At 49.4% G+C, this 18,814-nt stretch overlaps 1 protein-coding gene and 2 long non-coding RNA genes across 5 annotated transcripts in view; 2 read left to right on the top strand and 1 right to left on the bottom strand.

Annotated features, from left to right (window-relative positions):
* Positions 1 to 11,597, bottom strand: part of rmc1 (regulator of MON1-CCZ1) — a 57,384-nt gene extending 45,787 nt beyond the window's left edge. For all 3 annotated transcript variants that reach the window (XM_067977682.1, XM_067977683.1, XM_067977684.1), the window contains exons 1-2: positions 11,443 to 11,597; positions 4,266 to 4,342 (exon numbers count right to left, since the gene is read on the bottom strand). In XM_067977682.1, coding sequence (XP_067833783.1) covers positions 4,266 to 4,342; positions 11,443 to 11,541 — 176 coding nt within the window. In that variant the 5' untranslated portion in view covers positions 11,542 to 11,597. The remainder of the gene's footprint in view (positions 1 to 4,265; positions 4,343 to 11,442) is intronic.
* Positions 11,598 to 11,632: 35 nt separating this feature from the next.
* LOC137305888 (uncharacterized) lies at positions 11,633 to 17,461 on the top strand. Its single transcript, XR_010958774.1, has 2 exons — positions 11,633 to 11,691; positions 16,846 to 17,461. It is a non-coding gene; the product is annotated as an uncharacterized lncRNA (long non-coding RNA).
* Positions 17,462 to 17,665: 204 nt separating this feature from the next.
* The window catches only part of LOC137309469 (uncharacterized), a 38,701-nt gene continuing 37,552 nt past the window's right edge, over positions 17,666 to 18,814 (top strand). The window contains exon 1 of the long non-coding RNA XR_010959840.1: positions 17,666 to 17,740. This is a non-coding gene — a long non-coding RNA (uncharacterized lncRNA). The remainder of the gene's footprint in view (positions 17,741 to 18,814) is intronic.

Below are 18,814 nucleotides of genomic sequence, written 5' to 3'. Positions count from 1 at the left end.
GATGGGGATCCCCTATCGCTACACGGCCAGAGGGTGGAGGAGGTGTGGGCTGGTGCTCGGGGTGGGGATCCCCTAGCGGTACACGGCCGGGGACTGGTCCTCACTCCTGGGTCTAATGGCCTTTCCTCCGCCACATTCCCGTGCCACGGCAACTCTCTCTGCTTTGCCAGATTTTCCATGCTTCCCTCCCCCTCTGATATTCTGCTGCAACCATTTACACCTCCTCTGGACCCATCTTTACTTGTCCCATTATCACCTCCTGCACCATCAACCCTTTTGTCATTTAATCACTCCTGCCCTTCACCCTATCACAGCCCTTCCCCTTTTTGTTCTCCCCCCCCCCCCACTTCTCTTTTTCCCCTGGCTCAGTACTTGTTTATAAAACTTAAATCTTGAACATCTTCCAGTTCTGATGAAAAGTCATCGACCTGAAACGTTAACTCGGTTTCTCTCCCCGCAGATGCTGCCTGACCTGTTGAGTGTTTCCATATTTTCTGTTTTTATTCTACAGTAATGTTGGAGATTTTTTTTTATAAAGTAAGCAAATTCTTGTAAATTGTAAGCAGAACAATGTTCTGTATTTTCTGGCAAATTAACTGTGTTTATTAAAAAACACAATTTAGTATTCTGGGGTAACTATTGCTACGATTGTTCTGAGGCGTATTGTTTAAAATGGCACTGTCTCTATAATAAACAGCAGTGCAAACTTTGCTTTGTTATTTGGGGAGGTGAAGAGTCAGGAGCACTATGGATCATTTCTTCACAGTACAATCCCCACCAATTAAAATATCCACGTTTAAAACGGGCAGTTGCTTATATCAGCCAGAAAGCGATAACCATTCACCATTTGCATTAACGTGAATTTCAAAGTTGCCGATTACAGCTTCTCAAGTGTTGCGTTTATTTCGGGCAGAAACAGCTGTGTTCACTCACTAGTTCGCACCTCATTAAGGTGCACTGAATGCAGCAACAAATATAAGTAAACAGCGCCTCATAAGAACATAAGAAATCGGAGCAGGAGTAGGCCATTCGGCCTCTCGAGCCTGCTCCGCCATTCAATAAGATCATGGCTGATCTTCAACCTCAACTCCACTTTCCAGCCCGATCCCCATATAGTCCAAAAATCTATCGATCTCAGCCTTGAATATACTCAATGACTAAGCATCCACAGCCCTCTGGGGTAGAGAATTTCAAAGATTCACAACCCTCTGTGTGAAGAAATTCCTCCTCATCTCAGTCTTAAATTGCCAACCTGAGACCTGAGACTATGCCCTCTAGTTCTAGACTCTCCAGCCATGGGAAACAACCTCTCAGCATCTACCCTGTCAAGCCCCCTCAGAATCTTATATGTTTCATTGAGATCACCTCTCATTCTTCAAAACTCCAAAGAGTATAGGCCCATTCTACTCAACGGTTACGGTCCGGTTACCTTTTGTGCACTTAAACCCTTCTAAGTTTGTACTAAGCACAGATTGCAGTGGCAAACATGCCTGCAATAGTGATTTACAGTATCAAAAGCAAAATACTGCGGATGCTGGAAATCTGAAATAAAAACAGAAAATACTGGAAATACTCAGCAAGTCAGGCAGCATCTGTGGAGAAAGAAATAGTTAACAGTATATAGCAGAGTACTGTCATAACGTTACCCAGTTATACCAGCCATCGCATATAGCGCAGAAATCGCGTTCGCACAAACACGCCCATTATAAATGGTGGGGACTATAACATCAAGAACAAATGACACAATGATAGGTTTTAATTAGATCTATGTCATCACATTGATAAAAAGGGATTGGCAAACATTTTTCATCACAACAGACTGTGTCCCTTTATTATTAATAGCTCGAGACACAAAGTGGGAAGAGAAGTACTAAACCATTACTACCACATGCGGATGTCAAGAACTACCACGTGGGCCTGCTGCAATGCACAACCACAATGAGGAACCGGTGAGTTTCTTAGGTCCTATCTTGTTGTAAAAGAATGTAGAATGTTAAAGCTCTCACAGCTACTTCACCAATCAGGTCCAATTTGCTCGAAGATACAAAGGGCACTAAATTGGGCCGTGTAGTGCCCGATGTTTCGGCACTACATGGCCTCTCTGACATCTAAGATGGCGTCTTGGACGCGCACGCACGTTTCCAGCATGACGTGCGCCAGACGCCATCTTGGTATAGGAGTTAGCGCAGGAGAAAATACTGAATGCTGGAATCATGTAAAGTGGGAAGAAAATGGCTTCAATCAGTGTGCAACGCTGACTTAAAGTGATAAGTCCCAAAATGGTGTCTAACGCTCAACTCAATGCACAGTCTTAACCCCGACCATCTGGACATGTCTTAGAGTGCCTGGAGGACCCCCCCGCCGGCGCTATTAAAGGGGACCATGCAGGATTTACAGGTTAGTGGCTGGATTATTACTTCTGGCTGCCGAGACATTGGTAACTGTTTTTGGAGGTCTCCTAGACTTGAATACTAGGACGCGGGGACATAGCCTCACATTTAGAGCCAGGACGTGCTGGAGTGAAGTTAGGAAATGCTACGCAAAGGGTGGGAGATGTTTGGAACGCTCGTCTGCAGACGGCAGTTGATGCTAGCTCACTTGTGAATGTTTAATCTGAGATTGATAGATTTCTGTGAACCAAGGGTATTAAGGGATATAGAGTTAGGTCACATGTCCACCGTGATCTCATTGAATGGCGGAACAGGCTCGAGGGGCTAAATGCCACTGCCACTTACTGCCTCTTGATATGTGCCACCTTCTCCTGCAAGAAAGCAGGAGGAGATGTGTCTGGGTGATGTGCCTGTCATGGTTGAATAGCTGCCAGTGTGTGTGGCCTGTGAGTTGTGGGTGGGCGGCTTGAAACAGTGGTAATGTGTAAGGGTGAGAGGGAGCATCTGATTTGAAGAGTTGAGTACTGATGGAAAGAGTTTATTGGTGTGTGGGTGATGGGGGTGTAGTGTGTGGTGCAGTTGGTAGGAGAGGCCACTTGACAGTTGACCTCACTCACCTTGCCCACTCATGTCAAAGCATTGAACTTCTTCCTGCACTGCATCCATGTTCATGATGCTGTGCGCCTGGCATTGACTTCGTCCCCCGCTGCCTTTTGGGTACATGTCTGGAGGGCCTCTTACCCCCCCCTCCCCCCGCGGATATAGGATGTTTCTCCCTCTGTCCATCTCTTGCACCAAGGTCTCTAGTGCATCAGCAGAGAACCTTGGTGCATGCACTCTCGCAGGCCTGGTACCAACTCAGATCGGCAGATTGGTGAGGTCTGACGTGCAGATTGGAGGGTGCGGGATTTAGTAGTGCGCAACCTTTAATCAATATTTTAACATAACTCATCTGTGTTTTACGTGTGCAATGTCTGATCTCTGTTCAGACTCCGTGCAGACAGTAATCTGTTATTTTCAGCAAGTAACAGGTACCAGCTACCTTTAAGAGATTTCTAAGAAACATCCTCCCTTTAAGAGATTGGGCTCCCCCTTGTGGTGAAAAGTGAGAATTGCATTGATTCCACGTGCAAGGCCTGGATTGGAACGCTGATTGCAGTTGAGTCCTCGGGCCGGCCGAGACTTGCGTCCTGCCTGTGCAGGGATCATTGGGCGCGGGGTAATAGCAGATCACACTACTTCGGCCCAGAAACAGCCCCTTATCCAATTTTTGCCCCAAGATATCTGTTCATTCAGTATGTGGAGAAAGTTGCTGCATATAACAATTATTTTATAAGGAAGGAGACTGACTGGCTCAAACAATTTCATTACACAACTTTTCATTTTACAAGTGGAATAAACCCTATATGAATACCTACCTGATGCAGTACTATCCTGAAACAGTGACATAAAACCTACTAACACACTTGCTGATAGACAATCATAACTACATGCTGTTCAGACCCCATTACAAATGCACATAATACAATTACTGGCTAAAATAGAATAAGACTATTCTAATAACCTTTGCCTGCATATAAAGAAGCAGGATCCCATTAAATGCAACACCACGTCACGTGTATAATGTTTAACGTTAATGTCCTCAAGTGAACACATAATGTGTTTTTGCCATGCTATAATACATCAACATTTTTTGCAAAGCCAGGAGGTTTTTTTTTTAAGATTAGTCTCCAATGATGAGACACCAAGTCTTTAAGACCCGTTTGCTAAAGTGAGTGGAGATCGTGTTTATAAAATGTCCTTCCAATTTCTACTTGGTGTTTCCAGCATGTGTGATCTTAAATACCTGCACTGTGGCTTTGCAGCATGTCTTACCTGAAAGAGATGCAGCTCTTGTCATCGGGCCCCTTAACCACCACACCTGTGGCTCCGCCTGAACGAACAGCAAACACCTACGACCAGCAAATGGAAAACGTACGTTAGAAACAAAATCTGCTAACTAAACCAATAAGTCATATGTCTCTATATTATCATCCAAGTTATAGACTAAGGGCTGGAAGCTTAGAATTTCTACCTGTTAGCTTTCTACATATCAGAGATTAACTTTGCCAAGCATGAACAGTGACCTTGAAATAGAATTTTACTTATGTTGCACTAAATTGAACCCAGCGGAAGCTGTGACACTAACTATAAAATCAAGTTATGGCTACATTTGTGATAATCGTGTTACCAACTGTATATTGCTTGCTTATATAGAAGCAAGGAAGTTATGCTAAACCTTTATAAATCACTGGTTAGGCCTCAGCTGGAGTATTGAGTTCAATTCTGGGCACCGCACTTTAGGAAGGATGTCAAGGCCTTAGAGAGGGTGCAGAGGAGATTTACTGGAATGGTACCAGGGATGAGGGACTTCAGTTATGTGGAGAGACTGGAGAAGCTGGGGTTGTTCTCCTTAGGTTAAGGGGAGATTTAATAGAGGTGTTCAAAATCATGAAGGGTTTTGATAGAGTAAATAAGGAGAAACTGTTTCCAGTGGCAGAAGGGTCGATAACCAGAGGACACAGATTTAAGGTGATTGGCAAAATAACCAGAGGCGATGTGAAGAGAATTTTTTACGCAGTGAGTTGTTATGATCTGGAATGCGCTGCCTGAAAGGGCGGTGGAAGCAGATTCAATAGTAACTTTCAAAAGGGAATTGGATAAATTCTTGAAGATGAAAAATTTGCAGGGCTATGGGGAAAGAGCAGGGGAGTGGGACTAATTGAATAGCTCTTTCACAGACACGATGGGCCATATGCCCTCCTCCTGTGCTGTAGCATTTTATGATTCTATTCTGTGATTCTAGTCACTAGTAGTACATTAGATTGTGCCCTGTCCAGTAATTGATGTTTCCAGACTGATGGGACAGAAATCTCCTCTTACTCTAAACTGGAATGGTTTTGTGTGAAATGGTTTGGACAAGCTCAGACAATTCCCTCATTATTTTAAATACTTCAATCAAATCACCCAGAAAGCTACATTTTCTGGAGTAAAAAGTTTCATAAGCATAGAACAAGGTGCCAGCCGTGGCTCAGTGGGTAGCACTGTCTCCTCTGAATCATAAGGTCGCGGGTTCAAGTCCAACTCCAGAGACTAGAGCACATAATCCAGGCTAAAACTCCAGTGCAGTACTGAAGGAGTGCTGCATTGTCAGAGCTGCCGTCTTTTGGATGAGACTTTAAAACGAGGCCCCGTCTGCCCTTTCAGGTGGGCGTAACAGATCCCCTGACACTATTTTGAAGAGCAGGGGAATTCTCCTAAGTGTCCTAGCCAATATTTATCCCTCAACCAAAACAGATTATCTGGTCATTATCACATTGCTGTTTGTGGGACCTTGCTGCGTGCAAATTGGCTGCCACATTTCCCTACATTACAACAATGACTAGACTTCAAAAGTACTTTACTGGCTGTAAAGCGCTTTGTGACGGCCAGTGGTTGTGAAAGGCGCTATATAAATGCAAGTTCGTTGTTTCTTCTGCTTAGGTATATCTAAAGAGCCTGCACAGAGAGTCACTTTGCGTAGGTTTAGGCAGTTATAATGGAAGGGGAGGGATGGGCAATATAGCCATCGCTGAGCATGTTATTCATATGCTGCCCGTATCCAAGTCCTGTTCACCCATCACCCCTGTGCTCACTGAACTACCCTGGCTCCTGATCTGGGAACGCCTCGATTTTAAAATTCTCATCCTTGTTTTCAAATCCCTCCATGGCCTCCCCCCTCCCTATCTCTGTAACCTCCTCCAGCCCTACAACCCTCCGAGATCTCTGCACTCCTCCAATTCTGGCCACTTGTGCATCCCCGATTTTAATCGCTCCACCACTGGCGGCCGTGCCTTCAGCTGCCTGGGCCCAAAGCTCTAGAATTCTTTCCCTAAACCTCTCCACCTCTCTCTCCTCCTTTAAGATGCTCCTTAAAACCTACCTCTTCCTGTCCTAATATCTCTTAATGTGGCTCGGTGTCAAATTTTGTTTGAAAATCGTTCCTGAGAAGCGCCTTGGGACATTAAAGGTGTTATATAAATACAAGTTGTTGTTGTTGATGTACAAGCACATGCACTTTTTGGCAAGGTGCACAGGAATGGGTGGGGTAGGGGCTGAGGCCAATTATAAGAATAATGCCACTGCCCAGGCTGGGATCAGCTAACTTAATTCCCCAAGATAAATAACCAGAGAATCTGTTTTTAGTGATGGTTGAGATAAATATTGGCCAGGACACCAGGGAGAATGCCCCATCTCTTCTTTGAATAATGCCATGAGATCTTATACATTCACCCGAGTGGGAAGACGGGGCCTCAGTTTAACATGTCATCCAAAAGACAGTGCAGCGCTCCCTCAGTACTGCCCCTCCGACAGTGCAGCTCTCCCTCAGTACTGCCCCTCTGACAGTGCAGCATTTCCTCAGTACTGACCCTCTGACAGTGCTGCGCTCCCTCAGTACTGCCCCTCTGACAGTGCAGCTCTCCCTCAGTACTGCCCCTCTGACAGTGCAGCTCTCCCTCAGTACTGCCCCTCTGACAGTGCAGCATTTCCTCAGTACTGACCCTCTGACAGTGCTGCGCTCCCTCAGTACTGACCCTCTGACAGTGCAGCTCTCCCTCAGTACTGACCCTCTGACAGTGCAGCTCTCCCTCAGTACTGCGCTCCCTCAGTACTGCCCCTCTGACAGTGCAGCTCTCCCTCAGTACTGCGCTCCCTCAGTACTGCCCCTCTGACAGTGCAGCGCTCCCTCAGTACTGCCCCTCTGACAGTGCAGCTCTCCCTCAGTACTGCCCCTCTGACAGTGCAGCTCTCCCTCAGTACTGCGCTCCCTCAGTACTGCCCCTCTGACAGTGCAGCTCTCCCTCAGTACTGCGCTCCCTCAGTACTGCCCCTCTGACAGTGCAGCTCTCCCTCAGTACTGCGCTCCCTCAGTACTGCCCCTCTGACAGTGCAGCTCTCCCTCAGTACTGCCCCTCTGACAGTGCAGCTCTCCCTCAGTACTGCCCCTCTGACAGTGCAGCTCTCCCTCAGTACTGACCCTCCGACAGTGCAGCGCTCCCTCAGTACTGCCCCTCTGACAGTGCAGCTCTCCCTCAGTACTGGCACTGGGACTGTCAGCCTGGGTTTTGTGCTCAAGTCTCTGGAGTTGGGACTTGAACCCACACCCTTCTGACTCAAGACGCAAGTGCTACCCACAGAGCAAAGGATGACATCTTCAGGGTGAGGGGGAAGAGGAAGGAAGGACTGGGGGGGGGGGGGGGAGGGGGAAATGGGTTGGGGGAGGGGGAGAGGGGATCGCTATATAATGGGGGGTGGGGGTTGGGGATTGCTATATAATGGGGGGGGGATGGGGATTGCTATATAATGGGTGGGGGGGTTGGGGATTGCTATATAATGGGTGGGGGGGTTGGGGATTGCTATATAATGGGGGGGGTTGGGGATTGCTGTATAATGGGGAGGGGGAGGGGGAGGGGGAATTGCTGTATAATGGGGAGGGGGAGGGGGGATTGCTGTATAATGGGGAGGGGGAGGGGGGATTGCTGTATAATGGGGAGGGGGAGGGGGGATTGCTGTATAATGGGGGGAGGGGGGGATTGCTGTATAATGGGGGAGGGGGGTTGGGGGATCGCTGTATAATGGGGGAGGGGGGTTGGGGGATCGCTGTATAATGGGGGAGGGGGGTTGGGGGATCGCTGTATAATGGGGGAGGGGGGTTGGGGGATCGCTGTATAATGGGGGAGGGGGGTTGGGGGATCGCTGTATAATGGGGGAGGGGGGTTGGGGGATCGCTGTATAATGGGGGAGGGGGGTTGGGGGATCGCTGTATAATGGGGGAGGGGGGTTGGGGGATCGCTGTATAATGGGGGAGGGGGGTGGGGGATCGCTGTATAATGGGGGAGGGGGGTTGGGGGATTGCTGTATAATGGGGGAGGGGTGTGGGGGATTGCTGTATAATGGGGGAGGGGGGTGGGGGATTGCTGTATAATGGGGGAGGGGGGTTGGGGGATTGCTGTATAATGGGGGAGGGGGGTTGGGGGATTGCTGTATAATGGGGGAGGGGGGTTGGGGGATTGCTGTATAATGGGGGAGGGGGGTTGGGGGATTGCTGTATAATGGGGGAGGGGGGTTGGGGGATTGCTGTATAATGGGGGAGGGGGGTTGGGGGATTGCTGTATAATGGGGGAGGGGGGTTGGGGGATTGCTGTATAATGGGGGAGGGGGGTTGGGGGATTGCTGTATAATGGGGGAGGGGGGTTGGGGGATTGCTGTATAATGGGGGAGGGGGGTTGGGGGATTGCTGTATAATGGGGGAGGGGGGTTGGGGGATTGCTGTATAATGGGGGAGGGGGGTTGGGGGATTGCTGTATAATGGGGGAGGGGGGTTGGGGGATTGCTGTATAATGGGGGAGGGGGGTTGGGGGATTGCTGTATAATGGGGGAGGGGGGTTGGGGGATTGCTGTATAATGGGGGAGGGGGGTTGGGGGATTGCTGTATAATGGGGGAGGGGGGTTGGGGGATTGCTGTATAATGGGGGAGGGGGGTTGGGGGATTGCTGTATAATGGGGGAGGGGGGTTGGGGGATTGCTGTATAATGGGGGAGGGGGGTTGGGGGATTGCTGTATAATGGGGGAGGGGGGTTGGGGGATTGCTGTATAATGGGGGAGGGGGGTTGGGGGATTGCTGTATAATGGGGGAGGGGGGTTGGGGGATTGCTGTATAATGGGGGAGGGGGATTGCTGTATAATGGGGGAGGGGGATTGCTGTATAATGGGGGAGGGGGATTGCTGTATAATGGGGGAGGGGGATTGCTGTATAATGGGGGAGGGGGATTGCTGTATAATGGGGGAGGGGGATTGCTGTATAATGGGGGAGGGGGGTTGGGGGATTGCTGTATAATGGGGGAGGGGGGTTGGGGGATTGCTGTATAATGGGGGAGGGGGGTTGGGGGATTGCTGTATAATGGGGGAGGGGGGTTGGGGGATTGCTGTATAATGGGGGAGGGGGGTTGGGGGATTGCTGTATAATGGGGGAGGGGGGTTGGGGGATTGCTGTATAATGGGGGAGGGGGGTTGGGGGATTGCTGTATAATGGGGGAGGGGGGTTGGGGGATTGCTGTATAATGGGGGAGGGGGGTTGGGGGATTGCTGTATAATGGGGGAGGGGGGTTGGGGGATTGCTGTATAATGGGGGAGGGGGGTTGGGGGATTGCTGTATAATGGGGGAGGGGGGTTGGGGGATTGCTGTATAATGGGGGAGGGGGGTTGGGGGATTGCTGTATAATGGGGGAGGGGGGTTGGGGGATTGCTGTATAATGGGGGAGGGGGGTTGGGGGATTGCTGTATAATGGGGGAGGGGGGTTGGGGGATTGCTGTATAATGGGGGAGGGGGGTTGGGGGATTGCTGTATAATGGGGGAGGGGGGTTGGGGGATTGCTGTATAATGGGGGAGGGGGGTTGGGGGATTGCTGTATAATGGGGGAGGGGGGTTGGGGGATTGCTGTATAATGGGGGAGGGGGGTTGGGGGATTGCTGTATAATGGGGGAGGGGGGTTGGGGGATTGCTGTATAATGGGGGAGGGGGGTTGGGGGATTGCTGTATAATGGGGGAGGGGGGTTGGGGGATTGCTGTATAATGGGGGAGGGGGGTTGGGGGATTGCTGTATAATGGGGGAGGGGGGTTGGGGGATTGCTGTATAATGGGGGAGGGGGGTTGGGGGATTGCTGTATAATGGGGGAGGGGGGTTGGGGGATTGCTGTATAATGGGGGAGGGGGGTTGGGGGATTGCTGTATAATGGGGGAGGGGGGTTGGGGGATTGCTGTATAATGGGGGAGGGGGGTTGGGGGATTGCTGTATAATGGGGGAGGGGGGTTGGGGGATTGCTGTATAATGGGGGAGGGGGGTTGGGGGATTGCTGTATAATGGGGGAGGGGGGTTGGGGGATTGCTGTATAATGGGGGAGGGGGGTTGGGGGATTGCTGTATAATGGGGGAGGGGGGTTGGGGGATTGCTGTATAATGGGGGAGGGGGGTTGGGGGATTGCTGTATAATGGGGGAGGGGGGTTGGGGGATTGCTGTATAATGGGGGAGGGGGGTTGGGGGATTGCTGTATAATGGGGGAGGGGGGTTGGGGGATTGCTGTATAATGGGGGAGGGGGGTTGGGGGATTGCTGTATAATGGGGGAGGGGGGTTGGGGGATTGCTGTATAATGGGGGAGGGGGGTTGGGGGATTGCTGTATAATGGGGGAGGGGGGTTGGGGGATTGCTGTATAATGGGGGAGGGGGGTTGGGGGATTGCTGTATAATGGGGGAGGGGGGTTGGGGGATTGCTGTATAATGGGGGAGGGGGGTTGGGGGATTGCTGTATAATGGGGGAGGGGGGTTGGGGGATTGCTGTATAATGGGGGAGGGGGGTTGGGGGATTGCTGTATAATGGGGGAGGGGGGTTGGGGGATTGCTGTATAATGGGGGAGGGGGGTTGGGGGATTGCTGTATAATGGGGGAGGGGGGTTGGGGGATTGCTGTATAATGGGGGAGGGGGGTTGGGGGATTGCTGTATAATGGGGGAGGGGGGTTGGGGGATTGCTGTATAATGGGGGAGGGGGGTGGGGGATTGCTGTATAATGGGGAGGGGGGGTTGGGGATTGCTGTATAATGGGGGAGGGGGGTTGGGGGATTGCTGTATAATGGGGGAGGGGGGTTGGGGGATTGCTGTATAATGGGGGAGGGGGGTGGGGGATTGCTGTATAATGGGGAGGGGGGGTTGGGGATTGCTGTATAATGGGGGAGGGGGGTTGGGGGATTGCTGTATAATGGGGGAGGGGGGTGGGGGATTGCTGTATAATGGGGAGGGGGGGTTGGGGATTGCTGTATAATGGGGGGGATTGCTATATAATGGGGGAGGGGGATTGCTATATAATGGGGGAGGGGGATTGCTATATAATGGGGGAGGGGGATTGCTATATAATGAGGGGGGGGCCTTCACTGTCTGACAGCGACAATCACCCGGAGCTCGGTTCGCGCCCTTTCTCACCTGTTTATTGGCTTCATCAAAAAAGACATTATTGACGGCGGAGACTTTCTCGAACTGCACGGGGCTGTCGCACAGCTCCAGGTAATGTCCCTGCGCCATGACCGCTCAAACACCAGCCGCCCGCCCGCTGTTTACATCAGGCGCCCCGCGCCACTGCGCACGCGCGGCCTCTTGACCCCCTACGCACTTTACGTCAAGAGCCAAGCGGGGTGAGCAAAACCTGTCGAGTGGAGATGGCCCAAGCTTTAAGTTAGTTGTAACTTATTTACACATATTTTTGGTCACTCCTGCATGTAAAAGTAATATTTATATTTGCAGGGCTGTGGGGGAATCATAGAATAGAATCATAGAAGTTTACAACATGGAAACAGGCCCTTCGGCCCAACATGTCCATGTCGCCCAGTTTATACCACTAAGCTAGTCCCAATTGCCTGCACTTGGCCCATATCCCTCGATACCCATCTTACCCATGTAACTGTCCAAATGCTTTTTAAAAGACAAAATTGTACCCGCCTCTACTACTGCCTCTGGCAGCTCGTTCCAGACACTCACCACCCTTTGAGTGAAAAAATTGCCCCTCTGGACCCTTTTGTATCTCTCCCCTCTCACCTTGAATCTATGCCCCCTCGTTATAGACTCCCCTACCTTTGGGAAAAGATTTTGACTATCTACCTTATCTATGCCCCTCATTATTTTATAGACTTCTATAAGATCACCCCTTAACCTCCTACTCTCCAGGGAAAAAAGTCTCAGTCTATCCAACCTCTCCCTGTAAGTCAAACCATCAAGTCCCGGTAGCATCCTAGTAAATCTTTTCTGCACTCTTTCTAGTTTAATAATATCCTTTCTATAATAGGGTGACCAGAACTGTACACAGTATTCCAAGTGTGGCCTAACTAATGTCTTGTACAACTTCAACAAGACATCCCAATTCCTGTATTCAATGTTCTGACCAATGAAACGAAGCATGCTGAATGCCTTCTTCACCACCCTATCCACCTGTGACTCCATTTTCAAGGAGCTATGAACCTGTACTCCTCGATCTCTTTGTTCTATAACTCTCCCCAACGCCCTACCATTAATGGAGTAGGTCCTGGCCCGATTCGATCTACCAAAATGCATCACCTCACATTTATCTAAATTAAACTCCATCTGCCATTCATCGGCCCACTGGCCCAATTTATCAAGATCCCGTTGCAATCCTAGATAACCTTCTTCACTGTCCACAATGCCACCAATCTTGGTGTCATCTGCAAACTTACTAACCATGCCTCCTAAATTCTCATCCAAATCATTAATATAAATAAAAAATAACAGCGGACCCAGCACCGATCCCTGAGGCACACCGCTGGTCACAGGTCTCCAGTTTGAAAAACAACCCTCTACAACCACCCTCTGTCTTCTGTCGTCAATCCAATTTTGTATCCAATTGGCCACCTCACCTTGGATCCCGTGAGATTTAACCTTATGTAACAACCTACCATGCAGTACCTTGTCAAAGGCTTTGCTGAAGTCCATGTAGACCACGTCTACTGCACAGCCCTCATCTATCTTCTTGGTTACCCCTTCAAAAAACTCAATCAACTTTGTGAGACATGATTTTCCTCTCACAAAACCATGCTGACTGTTCCTAATCAGTCCCTGCCTCTCCAAATGCCCGTAGATCCTGTCTCTCAGAATACCCTCTAACAACTTACCCACTACAGATGTCAGGCTCACCGGAAGGGCAGAGGGACTCATTGGGTATCTCTTTCAAAGAGCCGGCATGGGCTTGATGGGCCAAATGGCCTCCCTTTGTGCTGTATTATTCTATGATTCCATGATTTGGGCACAAAACCACCAAGAGGAGCTTCCAGGTGAGTTATAATGATCTGGAATGGGCTGCCTGAAAGAGTGGTGGATGCAGATTCAATAATAACCTTAAAAAGCAGAATTGGATAAATATTGAAAAGAAAGAAAGACTTGCATTTCTATAGCGCCTTTCATGACCTCTGGTCGTGCCAAAGCACGTTACAGCCAATGAAAGAAAATTTGCAGGGCTGTGGCAAAAGAGCAGGTGAGTGGGACTAATTGGATAGCTCTTTCAAAGATCCGGCACAGGCATGATGGGCTGAATGGCCACCTTCTCTGCTGTGCGATTCTATGAATCCCCACTTCCCAAAACTGCACCTTATTCAGAACATCTCAGCATGCATGCTCTTCCTGCATTGTCTCTTCTGGCTCCCCCTGTGCCCCAGTGAATCGACCTCAAGGCCATTGGCCCTAGTTCTGCTGTACCAGAGTAATGGCCTGCAGCTGTAAATTTCCCTGCACACAGCCACCGTTCCCCCCTAAACACTGAATTTATTGCTCGTTCCCAGCTCCCTAGAATCATACAGCACAGAAAGAGGCCGCTCAGCCCACCATGCCTGTGCCGGCTCTTTGAAAGAGCTATCCAGTTAGCCCCTCAGCCCGGCAAATCAGTGGCCGTTCTTTTAACCGCTACCTTCTTAGAATTCTCACCCAAAATCTTTTTTTGCCTTGTTAACTCTCTGCTTTTAAAAGCCGCTAACTGGATAGCTCTTTCAAAGAGCCAGCACAGGAATGGTGGGCTGAGCGGCCTCTTTCTGTGCTGTATGATTCTAGGGAGGGGGGAAACAAGCAATAAATTCAGTGTTTAGGGGGACGGTGGCTGTGTGCAGGGAAACCTTTGACCGCTTTTTCCCCTTGCCTTCCCAAAATTCTTTTTCTCCTGCTTGGTGTCTACCTTTTTTTTTCTGCCTCTGATATTTTCTTTACAAGAGGAGTGTCATAGAAATGCATATTGTTGTAACAGGCACAACTTCTGGAGGTTCAGTTGTTTAATTTTACTTTATACACATAAATCAAATTTTAAAACTCTCGAGATATAGATAGGTTAAGTGAGTGGGCAAAAATTTGTCAGATGGAGTATAATGTGGGAAAATGTGAACTTATCCACTTTGGCAGGAGGAATAGAAAAGCAGTATATTATTTAAATGGAGAGAGATTGCAGAACTCTGAGGTACAGAGGGATCTGGGTGCCCTAGTACATGAATCACAAAAAGTTAGTATGCAGGTACAGCAAGTGATTAGGAAGGCAAATGGAATGTTGTCATTTATTGCAAGGGGAATGGAATATAAAAGTAGAGATGTTTTGCTACAGTTGTACAGGGCATTGGTGAGACCACGTCTAGAATACTGTGTGCAGTTTTGGTCTCCTTATTTAAGAAAGGACATAACTGCTTTAGAGGCGGTTCAGAGAAGGTTCACTCGACTGATTCCTGGGATGAGGGGGTTATCTTATGAGGAAAGGTTGGACAAGTTGGGCCTGTATACACTGGAGTTTAGAAGAATGAGAGGTGATCTTATTGAAACATATAAGATCCTGAGGGGACTAGAAGGGGTAGATGCTGAGAGGATGTTTCCCCTTGTGGGAGAGACTAGAACTAGGGGCCACAGTTTAAAAATAAGGGGTCTCCCATTTAAGACAGAGATGAGGAGAATTTTTTTCTCTGAGGGTCGTGAGTCTGTGGAACACCCTTTCCCAGAGAGCGGAGGAGGCAGGGCCATTGAATATTTTTAAGGCTGAGTTAGATAGATTCCTGATTAACAAGGGAGTCAAAGGTTGTAGTAGGTAGACGGGAAAGTAGGGTTCAGGTCGCAATCAGATCAGCCATGATCTTATCAAATGGCAGAGCGAGCTCGAGGGGCCGAATGGCCTACTCCCGCTCTTAATTCGTATGTTCGTATTCAGGAATTGTCCCTTTCGATTGGAAAAGGGAATCCAAAAGTCTTCTACAGGCATGTAAGCAGTAAATGGGTAGTAAGAGGAGGGGTGGGGCCGATCAGGGACCAAAAAGAAGATCTACTTATGGAGGCAGAGGGTGTGGCCGAGGTACTAAATGAGCACTTTGCATCTGTCTTTACCGAGGAATAAGATGCTGCCAAAGTCTCAGTAAAGGAAGATATAGTTGAGAAACTGGATGGGCTAAAAATTGATAAAGAAGAGGTACTAGAAAGGCTAGCTGTACTTAAAGTAGATAAGTCACCCGGTCCGGATGGGATGCATTCTAGGTTGCTGAGGGAAGGGTGGAAATTGCGGAGGTTCTGGCCATAATCTTCCAATCTTCCAATCATCATCTGGTGCCAGAGGACTGGAGAATTGCAAATGTTACACACTTGTTCAAAAAAGGGTATAAGGATAAACCCAGCAACTACAGGCCAGTCAGTTTAACCTCGGTGGTGGGGAAACATTTAGAAACAATAATCAGGGACAGAATTAACAGGGTGAGTGTGGATTGATTCAGGATAGCCGGTACGGACTTGTTAAAGGCAAATCGTGTTTAACTAACCGGATAGAGTTTTTTGATGCGGTAACAGAGAGGGTAGATGAGGGCAATGCAGTTGATGTGGTGTATATGGACATTCAAAAGGCGTTTGATAAAGTGCCACATGGTAGGCTTGTCATCAAGATTGCGGCCCATGGAATAAAGGGGGCAGTAGCAACATGGATACAGAATGGGCTAAGTGACAGGAAACAGAGAGTAGTGGTGAACAGATGTTTTTTGGACTGGAGGGAGGTGTACAGTGGTGTTCCCCAGGGGTTGGTGCTGGGACCACTGCTTTTCTTGATATATATTAATGACTTGGACTTGGGTGTACAAGGCACAATTTCAAAATTTGCAGATGACACAAAACTTGGAAGGATTGTGATAGACTTCAAGAGGATAAAGACAGGCTGGTGGCATGGGCGGACACTTGGCAGATGAAATTTAACGCAGAAAAATGCGAGGTGATTAATTTCGATAGGAAAAATGAGGAGAGGCAATATAAACTCGAGGGAACAATTCTAAAAGGGGTAAAGGAACAGAGAGATCTGGGGGTATATGTACACAAATCATTGAAGGTAGCAGGGCAGGCTGAGAAAGTGGTTAAAAAAGCATACGGGATCCTGGGCTTAATAAATAGAGGCATAGAGTACAAAAGTAGGGAAGTCATGATGTAGGGTGTTTTGGGGTTGTTCTCACCCTATTAATTGGTGCAGATATCTGGTCCCCGGTCTAGCCAAGGAACAATTATACCTCACGGATCGGAGGTTCAGGAAAACGGGGCTTATGCTAATACACCCGGTGATGGATCACGTAGCCGAGTAGCACAGAGAACACACAAACTCGATGTTTGAATTGAATTGGAATGTTGGTTTTATTATACCGTCAACACGAGGAAAATAACGATACAAACGGTCCTACACAGTACATTTAGTTACACACACCCACTACAGTACTTTATCCCGCTAAACTAAAAGGTTGGTGGGGACCCTGGAGACACCGATCTCACACGCACACACACACACACACACACACACACGTATGGTCGAGGCTCACCAATCCTTTGCACTTGCAGGTCTGGCTGACCGGTTCTCTCACGTAGAGTTTGTTGGTTTCGCTGGAAGCTGCTCTCCTCCCTGGAGAGCTCGGGTGAAAAAAAGAAAGAAGAGAGAGAGCGAGAGCTGGAAAAGAGATAAGAGCTAAGAAGCAAGAACCAGAGACAGCAAAAGCAAGAGAAAAAAACAAGTGAGCAGAACAAGTGGAGCAGAAGAAGAGAGAGTAAAAGCAACTCTCCAAAAAACAAGAGGGAGAGGGGTTTCGAGCTTCCACTTATATACACCTCTCTTACAATAGTCTTCGTCACTTAAATGAGGCACTTCCATGTCTGTTTAAACAGTTCTTACAAAGTCCTTAAGAATCTTTGATGGCTTTTGATGGTCTCTCATCATGTTTCAATTGCTTCTCTCGATGGGCCATTGTTCATTCCGATTTGTTGAGCGCTTGCCCCACAAGGCTCCCTTTTCATCCCACGTCCTAGGTGTTGATCGGTTTTGCTTTAAAACAAAGACATGGCCCCACCATGTCTGGAGCAGTTGCCTCTCTCAATGGCCGACTGCCTCTCTGATCGTTGACCACCTGCTGTAGGTTTTGCATTAAAACAGAGACATGTCTGAAGCAGTAATTCTCCCACATTCCACTGTGTGTGTTGTTGAGTCGTCTGGTGACCTCTCACCTATCCTTCCACCTTTAGGATTTTGGTCAATGGCCAAAGTTTTACATCCTCAGGGAAAAGGTGGAATTCCCAGAATTCTTACACCCTTGGCCAGGCTCGGTGATGGGAAGTGGCCCTCTGTCTGTGTGAGATGTGACTCACGTCTCTCTCTCTCCCTCAGGATGATAATGCGGTGATCGAGATGTCCCTCAAGTTGTGCACCATCTATGCCAGCACCGGGCAGTGAGGACGTCCACAGGTACAACAAACCAGCCTCCGCAGATCTTCAGGGGTCTGTCCCCTTCCCCTTCCCCCTAGGGGGCAGGGCACTTCGTCCATGTCCGTGTGTCGAGGGTCCCTCTCCGACCGCCCGTGTGTCGAGGGTCCCTCTCCGACCGCCCGTGTGTCGAGGGTCCCTCTCCGACCGCAAGTGTGTCGAGGGTCCCTCTCCGACCGCCCGTGTGTCGAGGGTCCCTCTCCGACCGCCCGTGTGTCGAGGGTCCCTCTCCGACCGCCCGTGTGTCGAGGGTCCCTCTCCGACCGCCCGTGTGTCGAGGGTCCCTCTCCGACCGCCCGTGTGTCGAGGGTCCCTCTCCGACCGCCCGTGTGTCGAGGGTCCCTCTCCGACCGCCCGTGTGTCGAGGGTCCCTCTCCGACCGCCCGTGTGTCGAGGGTCCCTCTCCGACCGCCCGTGTGTCGAGGGTCCCTCTCCGACCGCCCGTGTGTCGAGGGTCGCTCCCCGACCGCCCGTGTGTCGAGGGTCCCTCTCCGAATCTCTGTGTGTCAAGGATGAGGCCATTCAGCCCTTCGAGCCTGTTCCACCATTCCATTAGATCATGGCTGATTTGTATCAACGCCTTTGCTCCGTATCCATCAATATCCTTTCACCCAACAAAAATCCACTGATCTCAGTCTTGAAAGGTCCAATTGACCACCAGCACCCACAGCCTTTTTATGGAGGGGGGAGTCCAATTATAAGATTATGCCCCCTCGTTCTCGATTTCCCCCCCAGAGGAAATAGTTTCTCTCCATCTACCCTATCAAATCCCTTTAATATTTTAAACACCTCAATGAAATCACCCCTCAATCTTCTGTTTAACCTGTGGGTCAGGCTGTGGGTTTTTTTATTCATTATCGGGATGTGGGCGTCGCTGGCGAGGCCGGCATTTGTTGCCTATCCCTAATTGCCCTTGAGAAGGTGGTGGTGAGCCGCCGCCTTGAACCGCTGCAGTCCGTGTGGTGAAGGTTCTCCCACAGTGCTGTTAGGGAGGGAGTTCCAGGATTTTGACTCAGCGATGATGAAGGAACGGCGATATATTTCCAAGTCGGGATG

This window comes from Heptranchias perlo, chromosome 3 (assembly GCF_035084215.1).
Source record: "Heptranchias perlo isolate sHepPer1 chromosome 3, sHepPer1.hap1, whole genome shotgun sequence".
In the NCBI taxonomy this organism is placed as follows: Eukaryota; Metazoa; Chordata; class Chondrichthyes; order Hexanchiformes; family Hexanchidae; genus Heptranchias; species Heptranchias perlo.
The sequence above is the reverse complement of the archived record's forward strand: the minus strand, read 5'-3'. Positions and strand labels throughout refer to the sequence as shown.